Source organism: Mobula birostris, chromosome 24 (genome assembly GCF_030028105.1).
Source record: "Mobula birostris isolate sMobBir1 chromosome 24, sMobBir1.hap1, whole genome shotgun sequence".
NCBI classification, from domain to species: Eukaryota; Metazoa; Chordata; class Chondrichthyes; order Myliobatiformes; family Myliobatidae; genus Mobula; species Mobula birostris.
In genome coordinates this window covers 8,934,563-8,959,533 of record NC_092393.1, presented here as the reverse complement: position 1 = coordinate 8,959,533, position 24,971 = coordinate 8,934,563, and the positions used below count along the sequence as shown (strand labels likewise).

The 24,971-nt window shown below is 42.7% G+C and overlaps 1 protein-coding gene across 1 annotated transcript in view; it reads right to left on the bottom strand.

Moving 5' to 3' along the window:
* The window catches only part of LOC140187032 (fas-binding factor 1 homolog), a 139,403-nt gene that overhangs the window by 36,078 nt on the left and 78,354 nt on the right, over nt 1–24,971 (bottom strand). The window contains exons 21-26 of the mRNA XM_072241897.1: nt 24,525–24,731; nt 22,423–22,530; nt 11,763–11,902; nt 9,594–9,712; nt 7,461–7,583; nt 1,703–1,888 (exon numbers count right to left, since the gene is read on the bottom strand). Coding sequence (XP_072097998.1) covers nt 1,703–1,888; nt 7,461–7,583; nt 9,594–9,712; nt 11,763–11,902; nt 22,423–22,530; nt 24,525–24,731 — 883 coding nt within the window. The remainder of the gene's footprint in view (nt 1–1,702; nt 1,889–7,460; nt 7,584–9,593; nt 9,713–11,762; nt 11,903–22,422; nt 22,531–24,524; nt 24,732–24,971) is intronic.

Here is a 24,971-nt window from a genome sequence, read left to right as displayed (position 1 = left end):
GCAAGAGAATAGCTGTTCATTATTTCATATTAGTAAACTCAAAGCTGAATACAGCACACCTAGTCTAAAGATTGTGCTATTTCTTAGCTACATTGAGTTTCAATGGAAAAGCATGGAAGATCAAAGAGACAGAACAAAATGGGAGTGAAGAGCAAAATTAAACTGGAAGCTCTGAATTACTTAAAAAAGGTATTTTGCAAAATGGTCCCCCAAGCTGTATTTGGTGTCCCCAGCAAAGTGAGCAGTGGAGACAACTGTTTCATCTGGACAGAGCTGGGTGGTGCAGGAGGTAAAAGCACAGGTATTGTATCTTCAGTAATCATAGACAAGGTGGAAATGAATTGAATAATGAAACAGGGAGGAGTAGGAATTTGGTGACACCTTCCCTTGTAACCACTGGAGGCATAGAGTCTGACTTTACTCATTTTTATGGCATTACTATTCAATATTTTGTAATATTATTTTTTTTGTGTATAAGTTGATACATTAATGAGAATCTCTGGCTTATATCCTCCATTCTGTGTAGTCTAAGCTAACAGCAAGAACTAGATAAGGTTCACACAAGTTCATTACCTAATTTTCAACAGTATAAGACAAATGGCAATTCTGCAAATAAGTCACCAGAAATATTTAAAATAACAAAAAAATATGCTTTCTATGTTACCAAATTATATGAACTAAGCATTTAGTTGTCTAATTAACTTGCTTTTTCCAGTACTAGCAAATTAAAGGAACTATTTGATCTTGGTGATGCAGGAAAGCAGCTGGTCTTAATTTTGAAGCAAATAAGCTTGTCATGATCCTACAACAAATGCTTAGGCCTACGTAAGGCTAACCACTGAAGTAACTGATATCCAAGAAATCAATTCCTCTGATAATACATGAAGTTCTGGATAAATCAAAGCCAGCTCAGTCTTGAAGCCATCAGCAGTTCTTGGTTACCTTAGATACCAAAATCTCTCTCCACCTAGTGGCCTGGGTGAAATGTTTACTCACTGGACGTGGACACCTTTGATAAGGGCAACAATTGTCATTCATCCTTAATTGACCTGAACTGAGGAGATAGGTATGAGTCAATCAGCTTGGTGAGTCTCAAACCATGGAGCGTAGGAAGTATAAAGCCAGAAAATTTCCTTCCACAAAGAATATTAGTGAACCAGATACAGTTTTCAACCATCCAGTGGTTTCATGGTTACAATTACTGAATCAGCTTTCTTTAGTTACTTGAATTTGCATTTCCAGATGAGATTTGCACTGATGTTCTGGATCACTGATCTAAACTGTAGCTCTTGGTTCAGAACCTCTGTCGTTGTATTTTCATACCTCAGTACAGGACTTAGATAGCTTAAGCGATTCTTCAGGTAGGATGACCTGGTGATATTCATCTTTGCTAAAATCTTGGATGGCCAAAAGTTCACAGGAGGATCAAATGCCTTGAATACTAGCTGCTGAATGTCTGCACACAGACCTCACCCAAGCTGATCATTCTGAATAGGCTAAATTTGTTTCCAAACAAAGCAAAGCCTAAACTGTCTATAAAGTACATTAAATTCCTGTATTTATACATACCCAGGTCCAAATCTCCAGTTTCTGTATTAATACACACATTGATGGAAACATATACCTACATACAAACATTCCTGCATCCTAGGACTGAACAGAGAGCTTACCACTTTACCAGAGAAAGGTGCTGCTCACTTACTTTTGCCAGGCTGAAGATTGCTCCTTCTTGCTGTGCACTGAGCTGTAAGGAACGATTGGTATCTCGTTCTATCCGGCCACTGTTCAGTTTCTGTTGTGTGTGAAACTCTGCCCATTCGCCAGCCAGTCTTCGACGTTCCTCTGCACAGCGCTGCATCACCGACTGTTGCTCCTCCAGCAAGGCACTCTGACAGATTGAAGCATGCATTGTAACATGGAGTGAGCCCCCTTTCCCACCCGCTGTCTCACAAACAGAGCTGTAGACAGTCCCTCGGAAACATCTAGTCACTTCCATGTTTCTCCACTGAAACCATCTTAAACCGGACCAGCATTTCACCTACTGTTTTGGTGACCTGAGGGCAAATGAATTTTTAAAAAAATGTGCAGATACTGAAAATCTGAAGTAAATGCAGAGTATTTGTATTGGTTTATTACTGTCACATTACAAAGGTGAGTGAAAAGCTTATCTTGCATAGTTTATACAATCAAATCGTTACACTGTACATTAAGCCAGAATAAGGAAAAACAATAACAATACACAATAAAATGTAAAAGCTACCAAAAGAGCAGAGTGCAGGTAAACGATAAAGTGCAAGATCATAACGAGGTAGATTGTTCAAGTTAAGTCAAGTTTATTGTCATTTCGACCATAAGCTGCTGGTACAGTACACGGTAAAAACGAAACAATGTTCCTCCAGGACCCTGGTGCTACATGAAACAACACAAAACTACACTAGACTATGTGAGACAGCACGAGGCTACGTAAAACAAACATAAAAATTGCACTAGACTACAGACCCGCACAGGACTACATAAAGTGCACAAAACAGTGCAGGGCAGTACAATAATTAATAAACAAGACAATAGGCACAGTAGAGGACAAATTACAATATAATAATAAGTGACGTAGATGTCAGTCTAGACTCTGAGTGTTGAGGAGTCTGATGGCTTGGGGGAAAAAACTGTTGCACAGTCTGGTCGTGAGAGCCCGAATGCTTCAGCATCTTTTGGCAGATGGCAGGAGGGAGAAGAGTTTGTGTGAGGGGTGCGTGGGGTCCTTCACAATACTGTTAGCTTTGCGGGTGCAGCGTGTGGTGTAAATGTCTGTAACAGCGGGAAGAGAGACCCTGATGATCTTCTCAGCTGACCTCACTATCCGCTGCAGGGTCTTGTGATCCGAGACGGTGCAATTCCCGAACCAGGCAGTGATGCAGCTGCTCAGGATGCTCTCAATACAACCTCTGTAGAATGTGGTGAGGATGGGGGGTGGGAGATGGACTTTTCTCAGCCTTCGCAGAAAGTAGAGATGCTGCTGGGCTTCCTTGACTTTGGAGCTGGTGTTGAGGGAGCAGGTGAGATTGTCCGCCAAGTGAACACCAAGAAATTTGGTGCTCTTAACGATCTCAATGGAGGAGCCGTCAATGTACAGCGGAGAGTGGTTGCTCCGTGCTCTCCTGAAGTCAACAACCATCTCTTTCGTTTTGTTCACATTCAGAGATAGGTTGAGGCCAAGAATCCACCTTATTATACAAGAGGTCCATTCAAGAGTCTAATAACAGTAAGATGGAAGCGGTCCTTGAGCCTGCTGGTATGTGCTTTCAGGGAGTATCTTCTCCCGGATGGGAAAGGTGAGAAGAGGAGTGAAAGCTGGAAACACTCTGTAGAGCAGTTAGTAAGGTGTCTTATGCAAACAATAGCATTGCAGCTAATTTACTGTGAGAATAATTTGGCAGCCTAAAACAATGATCCAGAAATATTAATTCAAATCCAAATTTAAATTCAATTAGTTAAGAATAAAAAATAGTATCAGTGATAACAATCATGAAACTACCAGATTGTTGTACAATCCCAGTTTGTTCACGAGATGTCTGTCAGGGAAGAAAATCTGCAACCTTTACCTGGTTTGGCTTTTCTGTGACTATAAGATGAACAGCAGTGGGACTGGCATCTAACTGCCTTGTGAAATATCCTGGCCAGTCATTCAGTTGTGTTAATCCAGTACAACACAACACAATTTAAAAATTCTGGTCAAATCAACCAGTATCAACTAGGAACCCAGGTTCAGATGCAACAAAGGCAGATCCAATCCAGCCCAGTCAACCCTACAAACTAACTCTTCTCTTCATCTAGACTGGATTGGTTTATAATTGTTACTGAGGTACAGTGAAAAGCTTCTCTTGCATGCTGTTCTTACAGATCTATTCATTACATAGTGCATTAAGGCAGTACAAGGTAAAACAAAAGCAGATGCAGAATAAAGCAGAAAAGCTGCAGAGAAACTGCAGTGCAGGTAAACAGAAAGAGGCGATAGACTACAACCAAGCTAGATTGTGAGATCAAGAGTCCATCTTATCGTCTTAGAGACCATTCCATAGTCCTATAACAGTGGCATAGAAGCTGTCCTTAAGCCTGGTGGTATGTACTTCCAGGCGAGGAGAGGGAAAAAGAGAAAATGTTTGGGGTGGGTGAAGTTTTTGATTTGTGCTGACTGCCTTGCAGATACAGCGAGAAGTGCAGACCAAGTTCATTGATGGGAGACTGGTTTCTGTGATGTGCTGAGCTGTGTCCACAATTCTCTGCAGTTTCTTGCAGTCATCAACAGAGCTGTTGCCATACTACATCAAGATTTTATGCCTAAATTAGAAGAAATGTCTCACTGATGAGGCAAGGAATCATATACTTCTTCCATCACAGATACAGGTCCGGTAGAGCTACAGATGGCAGCACAGGAATTTACTGCAGAATCAGAATGCCCCTCTAGGTCTTCACCACTGACACTAAATGCCATGAAAGCATTAGATCAAAGCTCCTGCTGATAGGATGAATCCGAAATGATAATTCAAAGGTTCATTTATTATCAAAATATACACCATGAAATTCTTCTTTTCCTGATAGTCACAAAACCAAGAAAGAAAAGAACGGCAGCACGATCAGCCACCCACAAATCCCTCCTCCCCGTACAAAAAAGAGAACAAAACCAGTATAGGCACAGCAACCAAATCCCCCTCGCCCGCATGCAAAAAAACAAGAAAGATCAGGCAAAAAACACAGAATATAAAAAACTATAAGACTGATAAAAAGTCTACAATTCAAGTCAATATCCATATCCAAAATGAAGCAAATCCAGATAAATTCACTGGGTAGTTTCCCCTCTCCGGCAGCAGGGTGATCAAAAGGCAGTTTCCCCTCTCCGGCAGCAGGGTGATCAAAAGGCATTCTCCCTCTCCGGCAGCAGAGTGATCAAAAGGCAGTTTCCCCTCTCCGGCAGCAGGGTGATCAAAAGGCATTCTCCCTCTCCGGCAGCAGAGTGATCAAAAGGCAGTTTCCCCTCTCCGGCAGCAGAGTGATCAAAAGGCAGTTTCCCCTCTCCGGCAGCAGGGTGATCAAAAGGCAGTCTCCCCTCTCCGGCAGCAGAGTGATCAAAAGGCAGTTTCCCCTCTCCGGCAGCAGAGTGATCGAAAGGCAGTCTCCCCTCTCCGGCAGCAGGGTGATCAAAAGGCAGTTTCCCCTCTCCGGCAGCAGAGTGATCAAAAGGCATTCTCCCCTCTCCGGCAGCAGGGTGATCGAAAGGCAGTTTCCCCTCTCCGGCAGCAGAGTGATCAAAAGGCATTCTCCCCTCTCCGGCAGCAGAGTGATCGAAAGGCAGTGTCCCCTCTCCGGCAGCAGGGTGATCGAAAGGCAGTCTCCCCTCTCCGGCAGCAGGGTGATCGAAAGGCATTCTCCCCTCTCCGGCAGCAGGGTGATCGAAAGGCATTCTCCCCTCTCCGGCAGCAGAGTGATCGAAAGGCAGTTTCCCCTCTCCGGCAGCAGGGTGATCGAAAGGCAGTTTCCCCTCTCCGGCAGCAGGGTGATCGAAAGGCAGTTTCCCCTCTCCGGCAGCAGAGTGATCGAAAGGCAGTTTCCCCTCTCCGGCAGCAGGGTGATCAAAAGGCAGTTTCCCCTCTCCGGCAGCAGAGTGATCAAAAGGCAGTTTCCCCTCTCCGGCAGCAGGGTGATCAAAAGGCAGTTTCCCCTCTCCGGCAGCAGGGTGATCGAAAGGCATTCTCCCCTCTCCGGCAGCAGGGTGATCGAAAGGCAGTCTCCCCTCTCCGGCAGCAGAGTGATCGAAAGGCAGTCTCCCTCTCCGGCAGCAGGGTGAATGCACTGGCGATCAAAAGGTAGGCTGCCGGCAGCTCACCTTCTGCATTTACCTTGACGTTTCAATCTCCTGTGTCACTTCAATTGGCAAATAATGGAAGCTTTAATCAGCAAAATGGAGTCGAACATCAGCTTGTGCCCCGCAGCGTCCCACCGCCTTCTCGCCACGAGGTTTGAACTCCCGGAATCCTCTGAGACTGCAGAGCACAGAAACGCCCAAATGATCTCCAAACTGCAAATCATAGGCTCTAACAGTTCCAGAATCAGATTCAAGATGAAAAACAAACATGACAGACATAAAAGTGAAATATATAGTTTCATGATCTATCCAGAAGATGTCTTCCGAAGAGGCATTGTACGCAGGCACCATCTTGACCAGAATTTCGCCAGGTTGAATACTAAATTGAAATAGCACTGAGCAGCAAGAATATAAAATACACTCCTGTAGAGTTGCAGCTCTGTGACTTCACATTAAAAAATTCTGTTAGCATTTTGTTTCATTCATGAAAGAGACAATATAAGAAAAAAACCATCAGACCTCATTCTCACAAATCTGCCCTGTTGCAGGTATGTCTATCCGTGGCACTTTCTTTGGGAGTGATACGTAAACTGCTTCAGGGAGACCACGTCCTGTCTTTGCACTGACAACATCCTCCATGCTTTGTGCCAATACCGTCAAATGAAGTGGGCTAGCTTCAGAACAGATCAAACAGTGCAACTGAGAATCCAAGAGGCAGTGGGAACCATCTGCAGAAGGTGAGATGTATTCCACTGGTAAAGTCACTTTACCAAGAAATCAGTCACATAAACCTAAACAGTAGCAGCAATGACGTCACTACCATTCAGGGTCCCAAACAGTCCTTCCAAGTGAGGCCACCCTTCACCTGAAAGTCTCTTGGGGTCATCTACTGTACCCGGTGCTTCTGGTATTGCCTCCTGTAAATCGGTGAGAGGTGACGTAAATTGAGAGACTACTTCACCAAGCACTTACGCTCCATCTGCCAGAAAAGGCCGGATCTCCTGGTGGCCACCCAGTTCAATTCTACCTCCAATTCCCAGTCTAACATTTCAATCTGTGGCCTCCTCTATTGCCACGATGAGGCCACACTCAAGTTGGAGGAGCAACACCAATATTCTGTCTCAGTAGTCTCCAACCTGATGACATGAACATCAATTTCTCAAACATCCAGTAATTACCTCCCTTCACCACTCCCCATTCCTGTTCCCTTCTCTCACCTCAACTCCTTACCTGCCCATCACCTCCCTCTGGTTCTCCTCCTCGCTCCCTTTCATCCATGGTCTTCTATGCTCTCCTTTCAAATTCCTCCTCCTCCAGCCCTTTATCTCTTTCACCATCAACTTCCAAGCTTTCTACTTCACCCCTCTCCCATCTCCCAGTTTCACCCACCACCTACCACTTTGTACCTCTTCCTCCCCTCCCCACATCTTCTTACTTTAACTTTTCATCTTTCTTTCCAGACCTGATGATGTGTCTTGGTCCAAAATGTTAACTGTTTACTCTTTTCCATAGAATCTGCCTGGCCTGTTGAGTTCCTCCAGCTTTTTGTGTGTGTTACATAAAACTAAAGATGTTTTCTGCTCTAAGCAGCTTGTGTCTCTACCTTTGCCCTCTCCAGCTCCTCCCTCTCAATACTGAAGTGTTGATTCATGAGTTTACGTTCTTCCTCCAGGGATCGCTGCAGTGATTCCACTTTGCTTTGCCCTGCTGATGCTCTCCACCGCTCCTGCAGAGAAATGCAAAATAGAGATGTGTACACTCAGTGGCCACTTTATTAGGTACGCTTGCAAATTTCTAATCAGCCAATCATGTGGCAGCAATTCAATGCATAATAGCATGCAGACATGGTCAAGAGGTTCAGTTGTTGTTCAGACCAAACATCCGAATGAGGAATAAATGTGATTTAAGTAACTTTGACCATGGAGAGATTGTTGGTGTCAGATAGGGTAGTTTGAGTTTCTCAAAAACTGCTGATGTACAAGGATTTTCATGCACAACAGTTTCTAGAGTTTACACACAATAAAAAAACAAAACATCCAGTGAGTGGCCGTTCTGTAGGTGAATACACTTTGTTAATGAGAGAAGTCAGAAGAAAATGGCCAGATTGGTTCAAGCTGACAGAAAAGTGATAGTGGTGTGCATAAGGATATCTCTGAACGTACAACACATTGAACCTTGAAGGGGATGGGCTACAGTAGCAGAAGACCATGAACATACACTCAGTAACCATTTTATTAGGTACGGGAGGTACTTACCCTATTCCAAGCAGCTGTGTGACATGTTTACAATGAGTAGTCACTTTGAGTACCATGCTATTCACCTTAAATACTCTTAAAAATATTTAAAACGTACCCATGATGTACAAGAATTTGATTCAAAGAATAAAAAATGTGAGACATGATAATTTTGGCATTGGATGAAATTGTAAAACAGGTGATATTAGCTTGAACTACTCATTAAACCCCACATCCAATCCATTATTTTGCATGTCAAATATTTTGTTCCTTACAACAGGTCAGATCTTAGCTTTTTTCCCTTTACATTTATGACCACAGTACAGCAGTTGACAAATAAGACCATAAGACATAGAAGCAGCATTAGGGCACGGCCCATTGAGTCTGCTCCGCCATTCCATCATGGCTGATTTATTATCCCCTCACAACTCCATTCCCCTGCCTTCTCCACATAACCTTTGCTACACTGACTAATCAAGAACCTATTAACCTCCACTTTAAAAATACTCATTGACCCTGCTGAATTCCCAGTCCACCTTACTGGCAAAACAAAACACAATGTCCTGGTCCAGGCCAAAAAAACTGGCATCAACAGTATGGAGCTTGAGCGAATATGCGTCTTCAAGATCAGTGTAAAAAAATTATTTTTTTCTCCCACAACCAAAGTATGTCACAGAAAGTTAACGCAGTAAGGTGACATGTCCACACATGTACCTTCCTGGTTCTCAGGTTAACAGTTACTCTGGATGCCATCTGAAGAATACAAACAGGAGTCAGACAATGAATGTACATGAACGTTTTAACAGATCAAATTATAGATGAAGTTTAATTAAAGTATAATCAAGTATATAGTACAGGAATTACTGAGCATATCTGCAGTCTAAGACAACCAACTGATAGTTGACAAATGAGTGTTTGTGGGGTTGTTATCAGGCACAACTCTGCTGTATTGTAAAACTTAGAATTATTACAATGTAAATTATTTCTTCATTAATGCCTCAACCGCATCTCCATACTGCCAGTCTCCTGCACATCTGGCAACTGGATACAACTCCACAAGTTCCCAAATTACTACATTCCTGACATTGAGCCATCTCAGTTATTCTTGCCTTTTTCATTCATTCCTTTATTCAATTCTTGATTTTAAACTCGACAATTCTTTTCATCAGTTTTCATCAGTAAATCAAGTTTTCAGATTTTCTCCAAAGTTTACTTTTCCTGCTTTCTTTAAAGATACAATTGTATCTGAATACTGTGCACATAGCAAATTGACCTGAAGCAAACTTGTCTCTGACTCTCCAGTCAATCCTATGATTTAATGGCAGTGTGAAGATAATAATAACAATCCTTTAATGAAGAAACAAGAAGTGGGTAAAATTTGGAATGAAGTGGAATGTCTGAAAAATATCTAATCCAATTCCAATCAGAAACACCATCAAGAATACTTATTAACATTTCAGGCATCGTAACATATCACAGATTATAACAACTATCTAACACACCTTTTCAAGAAGTCGTGTTTGTTCATTCAGCCTGATCTCCATCTTAATTATAACATCTTGTAGGCGTGCCCTCTCTTCCTCCAGGTCTCTCTGCTGGTGCAACAGTCTATCCTGCTGAGCTGAAGAAGATAACAAAAAATACCAAAAGATTCCCAGGTAACATAATCCTCACTGACACAGGACTGATTTGTCTCTAGGACCGTTGCTCTAAATGAAAGAAGTCTTAATCATTATGCAGAATGTTATTTTGAATTCAGCTCTGTAGGACCGGAAACTATAGTTATAGCACCCTATTTCCCAAGTCGACTGCACTCTTTTCCATAGATGCTGCCTGGCCTACTGAGATCCTCCAGCATTTTGTGTGTGCTGCTTGGATTTCCAGCATCCGCAGATTTTCTCATTTTCATAACCAGTCATAGAAAAAAAATTGAATGCATTTTCTGATGAGTAGGCTGAAAGAGTTTTCATATTGTAATGACCTTAACATCTGGGATGTATTTAGAAAGTAAAGATCTTTCAACATGTTATCTTGGCGTTCTTGAGAACACCACATTGATAATGGAAAAGAAATTGATTTTAATGAAAAGATCTCCATTTGCAGTAAAACTTCAACAATCCATGGAGGATTGAACCAAAAATTGGTTAGAAATATTTATAAACAGTGAGGGCACATGAAATACTGAAGTGAAGTTGGTTGATGACTGTTGATCGAAGCTCCTTTCAATTTAAGTTGTTTTTGAAATTTATTGCACATTAACAGAACAGTTGATGTAGTCACAGCATACAAGTGGGACATTTCTCTGCCTTGTGAGCACTCTTGGAATAATGTTCCTCAATGTAATTAAAGTTGTGCATTGAATTCTATAAGCAGTTACAAATATCAATCGCTTTTACTAATTTACTAAAGGCGGGAGGAGAAGACGACGGCATGCCTGCGTGTGCGCAGCCCTCCGGTGAAAAATGATATCGTATCTGTTAAATAGGGGCCGCAGACAATTCTGATTTGATGGAGAATGGACGTGAAAGCACAGAGGAACATCTGGAGAAATTTCTGAAACACTCGTTCGCTGCTGTCGTTACTGCGTAGTCGGGAATCTTTCGGAGGGTAGGCCTCAAAATCCCCAGTCTTGCCTGCTTTTGGCAACCGGGAAGGAGGTCGAATCGTTCGGACAGAGATAGCGCTCAGTACTCGGTGTCGGAGAGCTGATCAGAGCTCGAAGTTTTCGGATGACTCAGAGTCGGATTGTGGTCGGCATGGCAGGGAGAGTTTTTCTTCCTCCTCCCGTCTGCGTGATATGTGGGACATTTGAGTGACTTTGAACTATACTGTGCTCATGGACGACTTCATCAAGTTATGGTATTATTGCACTGCTGTAACTATATGTTATAATTATGTGGTTTTGTCAAGGTTTTTCAGTCTTGGTCTGTCCTGTGTTTTGTGATATCACACCGGAGGAAATATTGTATCATTTCTTAATGCATGCATTACTAAATGACAATAAAAGACTACGTGTCTTCATAATCTAATGATCAAAATTTCCATGAACCTAGACTTAGTTGAAACAGAAGTTTTCTGTATGGGGGGAGGGAGTAAACATCAGCACTGTACCTAGATACTTATCCCATAGCTTCAAGTACATTTCTTGTCAGTACTTCCCTTCCTTTTTCCCCTGGTTCAGTCACTTTTAGTTCAGTCATTTCCATGTTAAATGGATATAGAATATCTCAGAGCTGTTTGAAAGTGAACAACAAATACCTGGCCAATATTTAACTCTAGTCCACAAATTGAGTGCAATAAAGCCTATATTACATCAATAACGACTCATTGATAGCTGTAAAACAGGGGTCCCCAACCTTTTTTGCACCGCGGACCGGTTTAATATTGACAATATTCTTGCAGATCGGCCGAAGCCTGGGGGGGCGGGGGAGGTGTTCAAGTTCAACAGTGCGTGACAGGGAATGAGGAAAGGTGCAGCTGACTCATATTGTTTCATATCGCCAAATCATATCGTTTCCTCGCACACCTTTGCAGCCCGGTGCCGGTCCACAGCCCGGTGGTTGGGGACCACTGCTGTAAAGAAAAGGTGCCAGAAGTATCCACACAGTTGTAAAGTTTTGAGAATTCAATCTTGCTTATTAATAAATAATTACTCCCCATTGTACACGTACCTCGCTGCTGCTCATCTCGTAACCGTGCATTAATCTCCATCTCATGGGACGTGCTCTGATGCGTGCTTTCCACTTTATAGGAAAGATCATTCAGCTTCCCAGAGAAGATTTCCATCTGCGCAATGATACTATTGAGTGATCTAAAGGACAGGAAGGACAAAGAATTAAAGCACAAGTCAAGGATATACTAAATCAACACTTGAAAAATTACCAAATTTTTTGATTTATAATACTTCTTAAATTACAGATTATAGTCAAATCTATCATGATACATTTTAAACCAGATTATTCAATTATATTCCACCATTGAATTCACTCCTAAATATTATACAATAAATTAATCAAACCTTTCCATTATTTGTCATGCATAGTATGATCTGCATATTTGTCATTCTACATATAAATAATGTGATGCCCTTTATTAGATTCCCATTGCGATTAATTCACTCTGATTATCTATGCTCCTATATAAACCACCATTAAATTCCAGTAATTTCCTTCTTGATTACATACATGATCTCTTTGTGTACAGCAGAAACTGGAAATGCATATGATGTCCATGAGGACCTCACTCCTGATGTAATGAAGAGAAATTAATTTAGATTGAAAAGCTGAAGACAGACAAATTTAATCTGTGATAGTGATTTTGCTGATCACTATAGTGCAGCAGAGGTTCACTTCAAAGGTTGCAGAGCACTGGGTGCAGAAAAGAAAATACAACCAAGAAACCTGATCACCATCAAACAAAATTGGTGATTTGGTACGAATAGGATCAGACTGCAGTAATGTTGATATGCACAACAGATTGATTACCTCAGTAAAACAATTCACACTTTTAGTTAAAGGGAAGGGAACAACAACCTTGCACTCAACATCAGTAAGAGGAAGTTGAAAGAACACATATCAGTCGTCATCAGGGGATCAGCAGTTTCAAGTTCCTGGGTGTCAGCATCTGTGAAGATCTATCCTTGGTCCACCATATTGATGCAATTACAAAGAAGGCACAATAGCGGTTCTATTTCATCAAGAGTTTAAGACGACAAGGTATGATTCTTGCAGATTTCTACAGGGGAGCATTAACTGGTTGTTTCACTATCTGGTATGGAGGGGCCAGCACACAGGATTGGAAAAAAGCTGCAGAAAATTGTGAACTCAGCCAGTTCCAGCTTGGCCACCACCCTCCTAGCATTGAGGGCATCTCCAAAAGGCAATGCCTCAAAATGATAGCATCCATCATTAAGAATGCCAATCACCCAGGTCATCCCCTCTTCTCATTGCTACCATCAAGGAGCCTGAAAACACACACTCAACACTTTAGGAACGACTTCTTCCCCTCTGTCATCAGATTTCAGAATAGACAATGAAATCATGTACACTACCTCAACCTTCCTTTTCAGCTCTCTTTTTGCACTACTTATTTAAGTTAATTTTTAAAAGTATTTTTCTTATTGTAATTTATAGTTTTATTATAATGTATTGCAATGTACTGCTGCTGCAGAACAATAGATTTCACAACATATGTCAGTGACATTAAACCTGATTTTGATTCTAATTTATAAGGGAAGAGACTAAAAAACTTTGGCCCCTAAGCATTGCTAAGTATTAAGATGATTCCCTTATGGTCCAATATAGAGAGTAATTTTAAAAAATGTCTTGCCTCCTTAAAAAATTACAAAGGAGAATCATCAAGCCTATCAGAGGAGCTTTCCTCTCAACTTTCAGCTTTACAGAAGTTAATTTATTCCAAATGTAAACAATAAAATCTTCTCCTTCATAAACATTTTAATAGTATGCCAGCGATACAGGCTATAGATGAAAACATATTATTCCAGGGTTGGTTCTAAATCTCTATGTAGCACATTGTTTCCTTTTTAATTGCTGCTTCATGTTATAATTTCAAGACAATTGGGGTTCAGCAAGCAAACACCTGCAACCACCTGCTCCTTTGTGTGTGCAACAGAGTGAATCAGTGTATGCAGAATGGCAGTGGAATGCTGAGATTTTATGAAGTTCTTTTCTTCTGCTTTTCAATAATAGTATGATAAATGAAGTGTCAATGGACACACTCTCCCAAGAGCATTGCCCTCATTTTTACTTCTCTTTATGTCAAAATGTTGCCTCCATCATATGAGAATAGGGTCTAAGTGAAATTGTGAGCTTACTGCCCAGAATGTTGCAGCATTCCTGATACAATTCCAAGCCAAATGTATTCTGAGGAAGGGTTATTGCTTATTCATTTCCATAGATGCTATCTGACCTGCTGAGTTCCTCCCACATTTTGTGTATGATGACTAGGATTTACACTTAACTGAGTATAATGGAGCTCACGGCTCACTTAGTGCCAACTGCTCATAAGGTTGTTGGCTTGCATGCATTGATGATGATGAATGTTAATTTAAAATGATGCTGTGTCCTTTCTATTGTGACGAAAGAGGGTTACAAAAGTACACATAGACTAAGATGTTAACTGTCCTGTGCTAGCACCAATGGGAACAACAGTTGATCTGCCACCTGTCTTCAGGAGAGAGAGATAAGTAGGACAATGGAGCAGCATTTGGAAATGTTAATGAAGAGACGAGAGAGTTTAACGGAAGGAGACACCGGTCTGAACATTGTCAAGACTGGCTCCTTTTGAACCCTGAACTGTCTGAAGTGTGATGGACAGGCGATACCCCAGCAGGGGGATAAAAAGGGACAGGTTCGCTAAGGCAACAGACACACGACTCCACGAGGTAACGAGACCCTGAAAGCAGTGTGCCCCCCCACTAGTTGGTGGGAGTATTTTGGAGGTCTGGTCGCGGGCCCAGCCATAGACGCACAGGGTGGAAAGGTACAGATCGGCGGGAACCTGGTGTGTGAGTCCGCCTTTGCCTGGGTGCTGGGTTCACCGCAGAAGAACAATCGTATCTGGAATGGAGGGGTCACAGTCGGTGACCTCAGAAGACATTACAAAGGGCTCGCTCGAAAGCTGACTGCGAGGAATATCGAAGGTCTGTTTGGAATCCGATTTGAATATTCATTCGTTCTCTCTCTCTCCCCCCTGCCCCCAACGGCACAACAGTGATTACTGTGAACTGAACTGAACTTTGCGTCACTTGAAACTGGTGATGAACCCCTAGACTACGATAGAGCTTGATTGATCCTATTATCCTAGTTCTGTGTACATGTGTGTTTATTCATTGCTAACCTGTTGCATTTATATCCTTACTATTAGAGTACTGTGTTGCTTATTTCTTTAATAAAACTTTCTTAGTTCCACTAATCCAGACTCCAACTGAGTGGTCCATTTTTGCTGGTTTGGCAACCCAGTTACGGGGTACGTAACACTATCTATTGCAATTCTTTCAGATGAAAGGTTGGCCAATTAGCTTCTTATCATCATAGCTATGGAACACCAGAGATGCCCCTGCAGCAGTGTCTTGGAGCACCAAATATCAGAATAGAATTCCATCCTTTATCGGTCAACTTGATTCTTCTGTGCAATTCTCTTCAACGTTGTTCCTGGTACCTTTTCTTTTGCTGCCAACCACAAACTCCACACTCCTAAAGGCTTTAAAGTCTTGCTGCAACCTAGTGTCTCATCTGGAAATCCAGTGTGTTATTTGCATTGTGACGAAAAACCAAGTTATCAGAAGATTGATGCTAATAAGAGAGAGATAAGTGAGACAATGGATAAACATTCAAAATGCTAATAAGAAAGAAGAGAGAGATTAATGAGAAAGAAACACATTTCAGAATATTGACAGACTGGTTGCTTTGAACCTGAACTGTTTGAAGTTTGGTGGACAGGTGATACCCCAGCAGGGGGATAAAAAGAACAGGTTCGCTAAGGCACGACACACACCACGAGATCACGAGATAACGAGACCCTGGAAGAGCGGTGTGCCCCCACAAGTTGGTGGGAGTAGGAGGTCTGGTTCGAGGGAACCAACCATAGACTGACAGGGTGAAAAGGGATGATCGGCAGGAACCTGGTGTGTGTGTCCGCCCTTGCCTGGGTGCCGGGTTCACTGCAGAAGAATGGTCGTATCCGGAACGGAGGGGTCACAGTCGGTGACCACAGAAGACATAAAAGGGTTCGCCCGAAAGCTAACTGTGAAGAACATCAAAGGTCTGTTTGAATCAAAATTTGGATTCTCTCTCTCTCCAACGGCACAACAGCGATGACTGTGAACTGCACTAAGCTGAACTGAACTCTGCGTCACTTGAGACTGATCATTTTACCCCTAGACTGCGATAGAGCTTGGCTGATTCCTATTACCCTAGTTCTGTGTACATGTGTTTTATCATTGCTAACCTGTTGCAGTTATATCCTTACGATTAGAGTACTGTGTTACTTATTTCTTTAATAAAACTTTATTAGTTTCTGTTAAACCAGACTTCAACTAGGTGGTCCATTTCTGCTGGTTTGGCAAACCAGTTACGGGGTACATAAGTGGGGATCTCGTCCGCAATTCTGAACGCCAAATTTGGGACGGGGTAAATTGATCGGGTTAAAATTCCTGAAAGAAAGAAAGGGGAAACAGCAGAAATGGAGATTGAGGAATTTCTAAAGGCACCAACCTTGGAGGCATTAGGGGATGCCAGGAAATCAGAGTTGGCAACTGTTGTCAAACGGTTGAATCTTTTTAAGGGGAAGTCGACAATGGGGAGAGCGGAGATGCACAGAGCTATCATAGAGCATTATGTATCTAAAGGTGTGTTTCCCCAAGGAGAGCTGGAGGTGGTATCTATGGGCAAACCTGGTGGAGAAGCAGTACAGCTGCAGACTGAAAAATTGAGACTCGAGCACAAGTTCCGGGTAAAACAGCTGGAATGAGAAGAGAGGGACAGGCAGCTAGAACAAGAAGAGAAGCAGTTAGAACGACAAGAGAGAGAGAAACAGAGGGAAAGGGAATTTGAGCTGGAAGAGAAGCTAAGGATGACGCTAGTGCAGGAGCCCATGCCGAACCAAGGTGGAGGGTTCAGGGCGACCCAGGAGGTTAGGCTCGTTCCCCCATTTGAGGAGGCCGATGTTGATCGGTACTTTCTACATTTTGAAAAAGTTGCTGCAAGTCAGGAATGGCCGAGGGATAAGTGGGTTGTTTTGCTTCAGAGCGTACTAAAAGGAAAAGCTCAACAAGCTTACTCGGCATTGTCCGCAGAAGATGCCCAGAGGTATGATGTGGTGAAGGAGGTGATACTCAGGATTTACGAGTTGGTCCTGGAGGCATACCGGCAGAGGTTCCAGAAGGCGAAGAAGCACGTACTTAGAGTTTGCCCGTGAGATGCAGATCTATTGTGAGCGTTGGTGCGCCTTGAAAGGGGTCAATGGGGATTATGACAGACAGCTACAGCCAATACTGATTGAGCAGCTTAAAGGTTGTGTCCCTGAAGGTATGAGGCCCTACCTAGATGAGGGAGAGGCAGAAACCTTAGCCGCAACTGCTAAGTTAGCGGATGAGTACGCGTTGACACACAAAGCGAAGTTTACCCCGAGTAAAAGCTACCACAAGGGTAGTCGACAGGGCGGACAGAGTTCGCTGGAGAAGCCAGAAAGTAAGCCAGGCACTAGTGAAAAGGATAAGGAAGACAGGAAACAGTTTGGTAGGAAGTCTCCTGGGGTCGTATGCTATAATTGTGGGAAAGCCGGTCACTTTGCGTCCAGGTGCTTTACCCCAAAGAAGGAGACGGGGAAAGGAAAAATGACTCCGACTGGCTGTATTGAGCTGGCAAACAAACCGCTAGGGGAGAAGAGGTCTGATAAAGTTCAGGAAGGGCGCGAGAAGTTTATCTCGGCCGGATCGGTGTCGGTGAAGGAGGGGTTAAACCCAGTTCCAGTACGGATCTGGAGAGACACGGGAGCTTGTCAGTCACTGATCTTAAGGAGTGTTTTAGACTTTAGTTCAGAGACCCAGACTGGGGAGGTCAGGGTCATAAAAGGCATTGGAAAAGGGACTGAAGCAGTACCTTTGCACCAGATACACCTAAAAAGCGACTTGGTCTCTGGACCGGTCACAATCGGGGTGAGGCCCGAACTACCGATGAAAGACGTGGAGGTCTTACTCGGTCATGACCTCGCTGGCGGAGAGGTGTACCCAGCAGTAAATTTGACAAGCCAGCCTGCCAGGATTGAGGCCCCGCCCATGGACTCACAGGTTTATCCCGTTTGCGCAGTGACTCGGCGTGTGTCCAGAAAGGCTACCGAAGCGAATATAAACTTAGCAGAGATGTTTTTATCAGCCTTGTACCGGGGGGGGGGGGGGTTAGAAAGTGAAAAGGAGGAGCGTAGTGAAACAGGAGGAAGTGAGGGAGTTGAGGTAGACTTAGCATTAGCAAGGAAGGACTTTATACAGGCACAGGAGCAAGACGAGGAGCTGATGGTTTTGACGGAGACAGCTCTCTCCGAAGCAGAATTAAAAAGGGAGCCAGTGGACTATTGTGTGGAGGAGGGAGTACTAAGGAAGAAATGGAGACCAAGTACCGTACCCGCAGATGAGGAATGGGGGGTGGTGCCAAAAATTTATGGGAATGAGATTCTTAACCTGGCCCACAAGATACCCCTCGGTGGACATTTTGGGGAGAGGAAAACAGTTGGCGGAATCATGAAAGAGTTTTACTGGCCACACAGGAGGAAGGATGTTATTGACTATTGTAGACGTGAGCTAACACAGTTACAGGCTTTTGATATGCTAACAGATTGCCACGATAGGCGAACAAACCTAGTCGGTGTTATCACGAAAATTAATGAGGCTAGTGTGCCACCTGTTAAGGGGAAAGCCCATTTTGAAAAGATAAGTATGGGGCCGACCAGATGGGAGAAGTCTATTGTTTTGGCCAGCTTTGCTGATAAGGCCCTTAACCCCCGAACAAAGCCAGCTGCCGCCAAAGTTAATTAAACGGCACGCACACGTATGTCCGAATGTCCCAAGGCGATGCATAGGGACGGTGCATGATGTTGTTGTCACCTCAGACCAGCCTATTAAACAACACCCCTATAGTATGATTAATTCAGTGACAAAAGGGCTAAAGAACGCAGAAGCGTATATTGGCGATGTAGTGGTCTGGAGTGACACATGGGAGGAGCACATTGTGGCAGTAGAGGAACTGTTTAAACAGCTGTTTGAAGCCAGCCTGACAGTGAACCTCGCAAAAAGTGAATTCGGCCACGCAGAGGTCACTTATATGGGATTTGTGGTAGGACAGGGGCAGCTGGCTCCGATGCAGGCTAAGGCGCGGGCTGTCTCTGAAGTCCCCACCCCGACAGACAAGAGAGTCCCGAGAAGGTTCTTGGGGATGGTGGGGTACTATCGGAAGTTTTGCAAAAACTTTGCAGATATTACCCTCCTTCTTACTAAGCTCTTGCCAAAGAATGCTAAGTTTGTGTGGGACGACCCTTGTCATATTTGTCCGGGACAGAAACCACTGAGAATTTACACTGATCACAACCCATTAGTGTTTTTGGCCACTATGAAGGATAAAAACAAAAGGTTGCTAAGTTGGAGCCTGGTCTTAGAGGATATTAAAATAACACATATAAAAGGACCGGAAAATGTGATTGCTGACTGTCTGTCAAGGTGTTGACAACTTAAAGTTCTCTGTATTAGCCGAATAGCTGATGACCCTATATATTAGTATATTAGTGTGTATCTAATAATGTATTCATGCCCATAATTTTTACCCCGGTAAAAATCCTTTGAAGGATAGGGGTGTGATGAAAAACCAAGTTATCAGAAGATTGATGCTAATGAGAGAGAGATAGTGAGACAATGGATAAACATTCAAAATGCTAATAAGAGAGAAGAGAGAGATTAACGAGAAAGAAACACATTTCAGAATATTGACAGACTGGTTGCTTTGAACCTGAACTGTTTGAAGTTTGATGGACAGGTGATACCCCAGCAGGGGGATAAAAAGAACAGGTTCGCTAAGGCACGACACACACCACGAGATCACGAGATAACGAGACCCTGGAAGAGCGGTGTGCCCCCACAAGTTGGTGGGAGTAGGAGGTCTGGTTCGAGGGAACCAACCATAGGGTGAAAAGGGACGATCGGCGGGAACCTGGTGTGTGTGTCCGCCCTTGCCTGGGTGCCGGGTTCACTGCGGAAGAATGGTCGTATCCGGAACGGAGGGGTCACAGTCGGTGACCACAGAAGACATAAAAGGGTTCGCCCGAAAGCTAACTGTGAAGAACATCAAAGGTCTGTTTGAATCAAAATTTGGATTCTCTCTCTCTCCAACGGCACAACAGCGATGACTGTGAACTGCACTAAGCTGAACTGAACTCTGCGTCACTTGAGACTGATCATTTTACCCCTAGACTGCGATAGAGCTTGGCTGATTCCTATTACCCTAGTTCTGTGTACATGTGTTTTATCATTGCTAACCTGTTGCAGTTATATCCTTACGATTAGAGTACTGTGTTACTTATTTCTTTAATAAAACTTTATTAGTTTCTGTTAAACCAGACTCCAGCTAAGTGGTCCATTTCTGCTGGTTTGGCAACCCAGTTACGGGGTACGTAACAGCATCCTCTCTTCATCCCCCTCACAACTATTATTACTATTTAACCTGCATCATTAGCAAAATTGGGTAATTACGATCACTGCCTTCATCCAAAGTTATAAATATAGCTTGTAAATATCTGATGTCTGCGTACTAATTCTTGGGGCTAATTACAGCCAGTAATGTCAATTTCCATGGTTATGCATTTACTACCAACCTCATGAATCCTTACCTTCCAAAACAATGTTTTATATGGTATCCTAGTAAATGTCTTTTTGGAGATTTAACTTTACCTCATCCACATTTCCTTCTTAGTGACTCTGCTGCAGTCTTCCTAAGAAAGCTTTTAATACACTTATAAAACATCATTTCCTTTCATAAACATGATTTCCCTTTCGGCATTCAATACCATCATCCCCTCAAAACTAATCAATAAGCTCCAAGACCTTGGCCTCAATACCTCCTCGTACAACTGGATCCTAAATTTCTCCACCTGCAGATCCCAGTCAGTTTGGTTTAGCAACAACATCTCCTCTACAATTCCCCTCAGCATGGGTGCACCACAAGTCTGTGTGCATAGCCAATAGTTCATCAACTGTAGCTCAGCATTCAACACCATCATTCCCACAATCCTGATTGTGAAGTTACAGAGCCTGGGCCTCTGTACCCCCTTCTGCAGTTGGATCCTCGTCTTCCTAACCGGAAGACCACAATCTGTGCGGATTGGTGATAATATCTCCTCCTTGCTGATGATCAACACTGGTGCACCTTGGAGGGGGAGTGGTGTTTAGCCACTGTCCTACACTCTATATACCCACGATTGTGTGGCTAGGCATAGCTCAAATACCATCTATAAATTTGCTGATGATACAACCATTGTTGGTAGAATCTCAGATGGAGACGAGATGGCGTACAGGAGGGAGATATGCTAACTAGCGGAGTGGTGCCACAGCAACAACCTGGCACTCAACATCAGTAAGACAAAAGAGCTTATTGTGGACTTCAGGAAGGGTAAGACGAAGGAACACATACCAATCCTCATAGAGGGATCAGAAGTGGAGAGAGTGAGCAGTTTCAAGTTCCTGGGTGTCACGATCTCTGAGGATCTAACCTGGACCCAACATATCGATACAGCTATAAAGAAGGCAAGACAGTGACTATACTTCATAAGGAGTTTGAAGAGATTTGGTATGTCAACAAATCACTCAAGAACTTTGCTAGATGTACCATGGAGAGCATTTTGACAGGCCGCATCACTATCTGGTATGGGGGGGGGGGGGTGCTACTGAACAGGACGGAAAGAAGCTGCAGAGGATCGTAAATCTAGTCAGCTCCATCTTGGTTACTAGCCTACACAGTACCCAGGACATCTTCAAGGAGCAGTGTCTCAGAAAGGCAACATCCATTATTAAGGACCTCCAGCACCCAGGGCATGCCTTTTTCTCACTGTTACCATCAGGTAGGAGATACAGAAGCCTGAAGGCACACACTCAGCAATTCAGGAACAGCGTCTTCCCCTATGCCATCCGATTCCTAAATGGGCATTGAACCTGTGAACACTACCTCACTTTTTTAAATATGTATTATTTCTTTTTGCACAATTTTTAATCTATTCAATATACATACTCTGTAATTTATTTATTTTCTTCTTCTTCTATATTATGTATTGCATTGAACTGCTGCTGCTAAGTTAACGAATTTCACAACACATGCCAGTGATAATAAACCCGAGTCTGATTCTGATAGCTCCCCGCTCTACTTACGTTATACATATGACTGCGAAGCTAAGCACAGCTCTAATGCCAGCTTCAAGTCTGCATCACAACTCACTGTGAATTTTTATCATATTGTTATCATTTTTCCCTAAAGAATCCCTTGCTTTGAATTTATTAATTAACAGTCTTTGAATTTATTAATTAGTCTTTGATTTATTAATTAACAGTGTCTCATTATTCAAGACAAATTTCACAGCATATTCTTCAGTTCTTACTTTGAATGCATTTTACAAACACAGATGAAACCATTCAATTTAAGGATGGGCAAAAGACATAATCAGAGAATTATTAGACAAAAATCTGCCCTTTGTTGTCCCTTAGTATCGTTACCCTCACCGCATGACTACAACTGGCACCTGGAGCTGCACCGAGTTGTACACTAATTACTGAGATTATACCTTGTATGTGAGGATGCACTGGTGACAGCATCGATCTCCTGATCCTTCAGTTGCTGTATGTGCTGTAACTGCTCCTCATGTTGTCTTCGCATTTCTGCAATTGACTGTCTGCAAATTAGAGGCAGGCAAGTGTCAAGTTCATAAGTAAAACTATTTTGTTTTTACTTTTATCACGCCCATTTTCCTGTCATTTAAGACACCTAAAGCCGTCTTTGTGTCCCACTAGATCTCATTCAATCTTCATTTCTCTGAAGATGACTAATTGTAACTAAAAGCTAGATAACTTCCACCAGCGGTGGAAGACAGAAAGAGCTGTGATGCGATACTAACAAATGGCTCCTAACAATTAGAACATAAAATACAGAACACAGAACATTGACTATAGTTAGAAAAGAGTTTAATTGGAGTAAGGGGAATTATGAAGCTATCAGGCAGGAAATTGGAAGCTTAAATTGGGAACATATGTTCTCAGAGAAAGGTACAGAAGAAATGTGGCAAATGTTCAGGGGATATTTGTGTGGAGTTCTGCATAGGTACGTTCCAAGAGAAAGGGAAGTTATGGTAGGGTACAGGAACCGAGGTGTACAAAGGCTGTCGTAAATCTAGTCAAGATGAAAAGAAAAACTTACGAAACGTTCGGAGAGTTAGGTAATGTTAGAGATCTCAAAGATTATAAGGCTAACAGGAAGGAGCTTAAGAAGGAAATTAGGAGAGCCAGAAGGGGCCATGAGAGGGCCTTGGCAGGCAGGATTAAGGAAAACCCCAAGGCATTCTACAAGTATGTGAAGAGCAAGAGGATAAGACGTGAAAGAGTAGGACCTACCAAGTGTGACAGTGGGAAAGTGTGTATGGAACCGGAGGAAACAGTAGAGGTATTTAATGAATACTTTACTTCAGTATTCACTATGGAAAAGGATCTTGGTGATTATAGTAATGACTTGCAGCGGACTGAAAAGCTTGAGCATTAAGAAAGAGGATGTGCTGGAGCTTTTGGAAAGCATCAAGCTGGATAAGTCACCAGGACCGGATGAGATGTACCCCAGGCTACTGTGGAAGACGAGGGAGGAGATTGCTGAGCCTCTTTGCATCATCGATGGGGATGAGAAAGGTTCCGGAGGATTGGAGGGTTGCAGATGTTGTTCCCTTATTCAAGAAAGGGAATAAATATAGCCCAGGGAATTACAGACCAGTGAGTCTTACTTCAGTGGTTGGTAAGTTGATGGGGGAAGATCCTGAGAGGCAGGAATTATGAACATTTGGAAAGGTATAATATGATTAGGAATAGTCAGCATGGCTTTGTCAAGGGTAGGTCGTGCCTTACAAGCCTGATTGAATTTTTTGAAGATGTGACTGAACATATTGATGAAGGAAGAGCAGTAGATATAGTGTATATGGATTTCAGCAAGGCATTTGATAAGGTACCCCATGCAAGGCTTATTGAGAAAGTAAGGAGGCATGGGATCCAAGGGTACATTGCTCTGTAGGTTTTGTATGTTTCTATGCAGCAAAAACTGGGTGAGATTGTTGGATCTGGAGATGATACTGTCCTGAAGGTTCTTTGGAAGTCAAGAATGAAGCATAAATCTTGTATTTACAGCTGTTTATTAGATGATCATAACAAAAAAAATAACAGTAACCAGCTCACTTTACTGTAAGTAAGAACCAAAGGAAGAAGACAAAGAAAAGACAAAGAATAAAGTCGTGGACATCTTACACTGAAAATAAGCTCAATCTAAATAGATTTGAAAATTTCTTGATAAGAACAGCTATGAGACAGTTTGCATTACTCAGGCTACAAACAACAAAACTATAACTTATAGAGCACCAATTATACTACAAGTTACTACTGAACTCACTGCACATTTCCAAACCTACACATGATCATACAAACATTCGTATAAGCAAGCATAAAGAAAGTTAAACTACAAGAAAAATTGTAATTTAAACCCTAATCCAAAGCAGCCAAGAATCAATGACCTCTGGAAATGGAAGAGAAGGCTCTTGACAAAAGATAAAGTCATAGAGCTTTATTTGTTAAAAATGGGAACAAGAATAGAAGACTTTTTAGCACAGCTTGTCCATACTAAATGCCTTCCTCTCACCGCTGAAGTTCCCTGAGCCGCTCCTTCTCCTTGGCTTTTTCTTCCTCAAATTCGCTCAGTTTGCGCTGGTACCGTGCAACCAGTTCTGATCTCTCTCGGTCCAGGCACTGCTGCCGTGCCACATGCTGCTCGGAGAGTTCCCGATTCTCATCTTGCAGTCTAGCCACCTGCTGTTGATAGGATAACTCAATTATCTTCAAGCGATTCCTGGAAGGGAGGGAGACAGGAAGAAATGGTGAATCAAATCTCTTACACTCCAGCTTGTAACACCTGGATTTTCAATAACAGGCTTGATGGTAGATTCTTCTGAGCTGGAACAGGTCAAGTATTATTTATTCAAAATCATTTTACTTTTAAATAGCAAGGTTCAACTTGTAGAAGGTTTCAAGTAGATGAATGAGCTTGATTTTCTATTGCATTATCAAAAGTTTAGACAATCTCAATCCA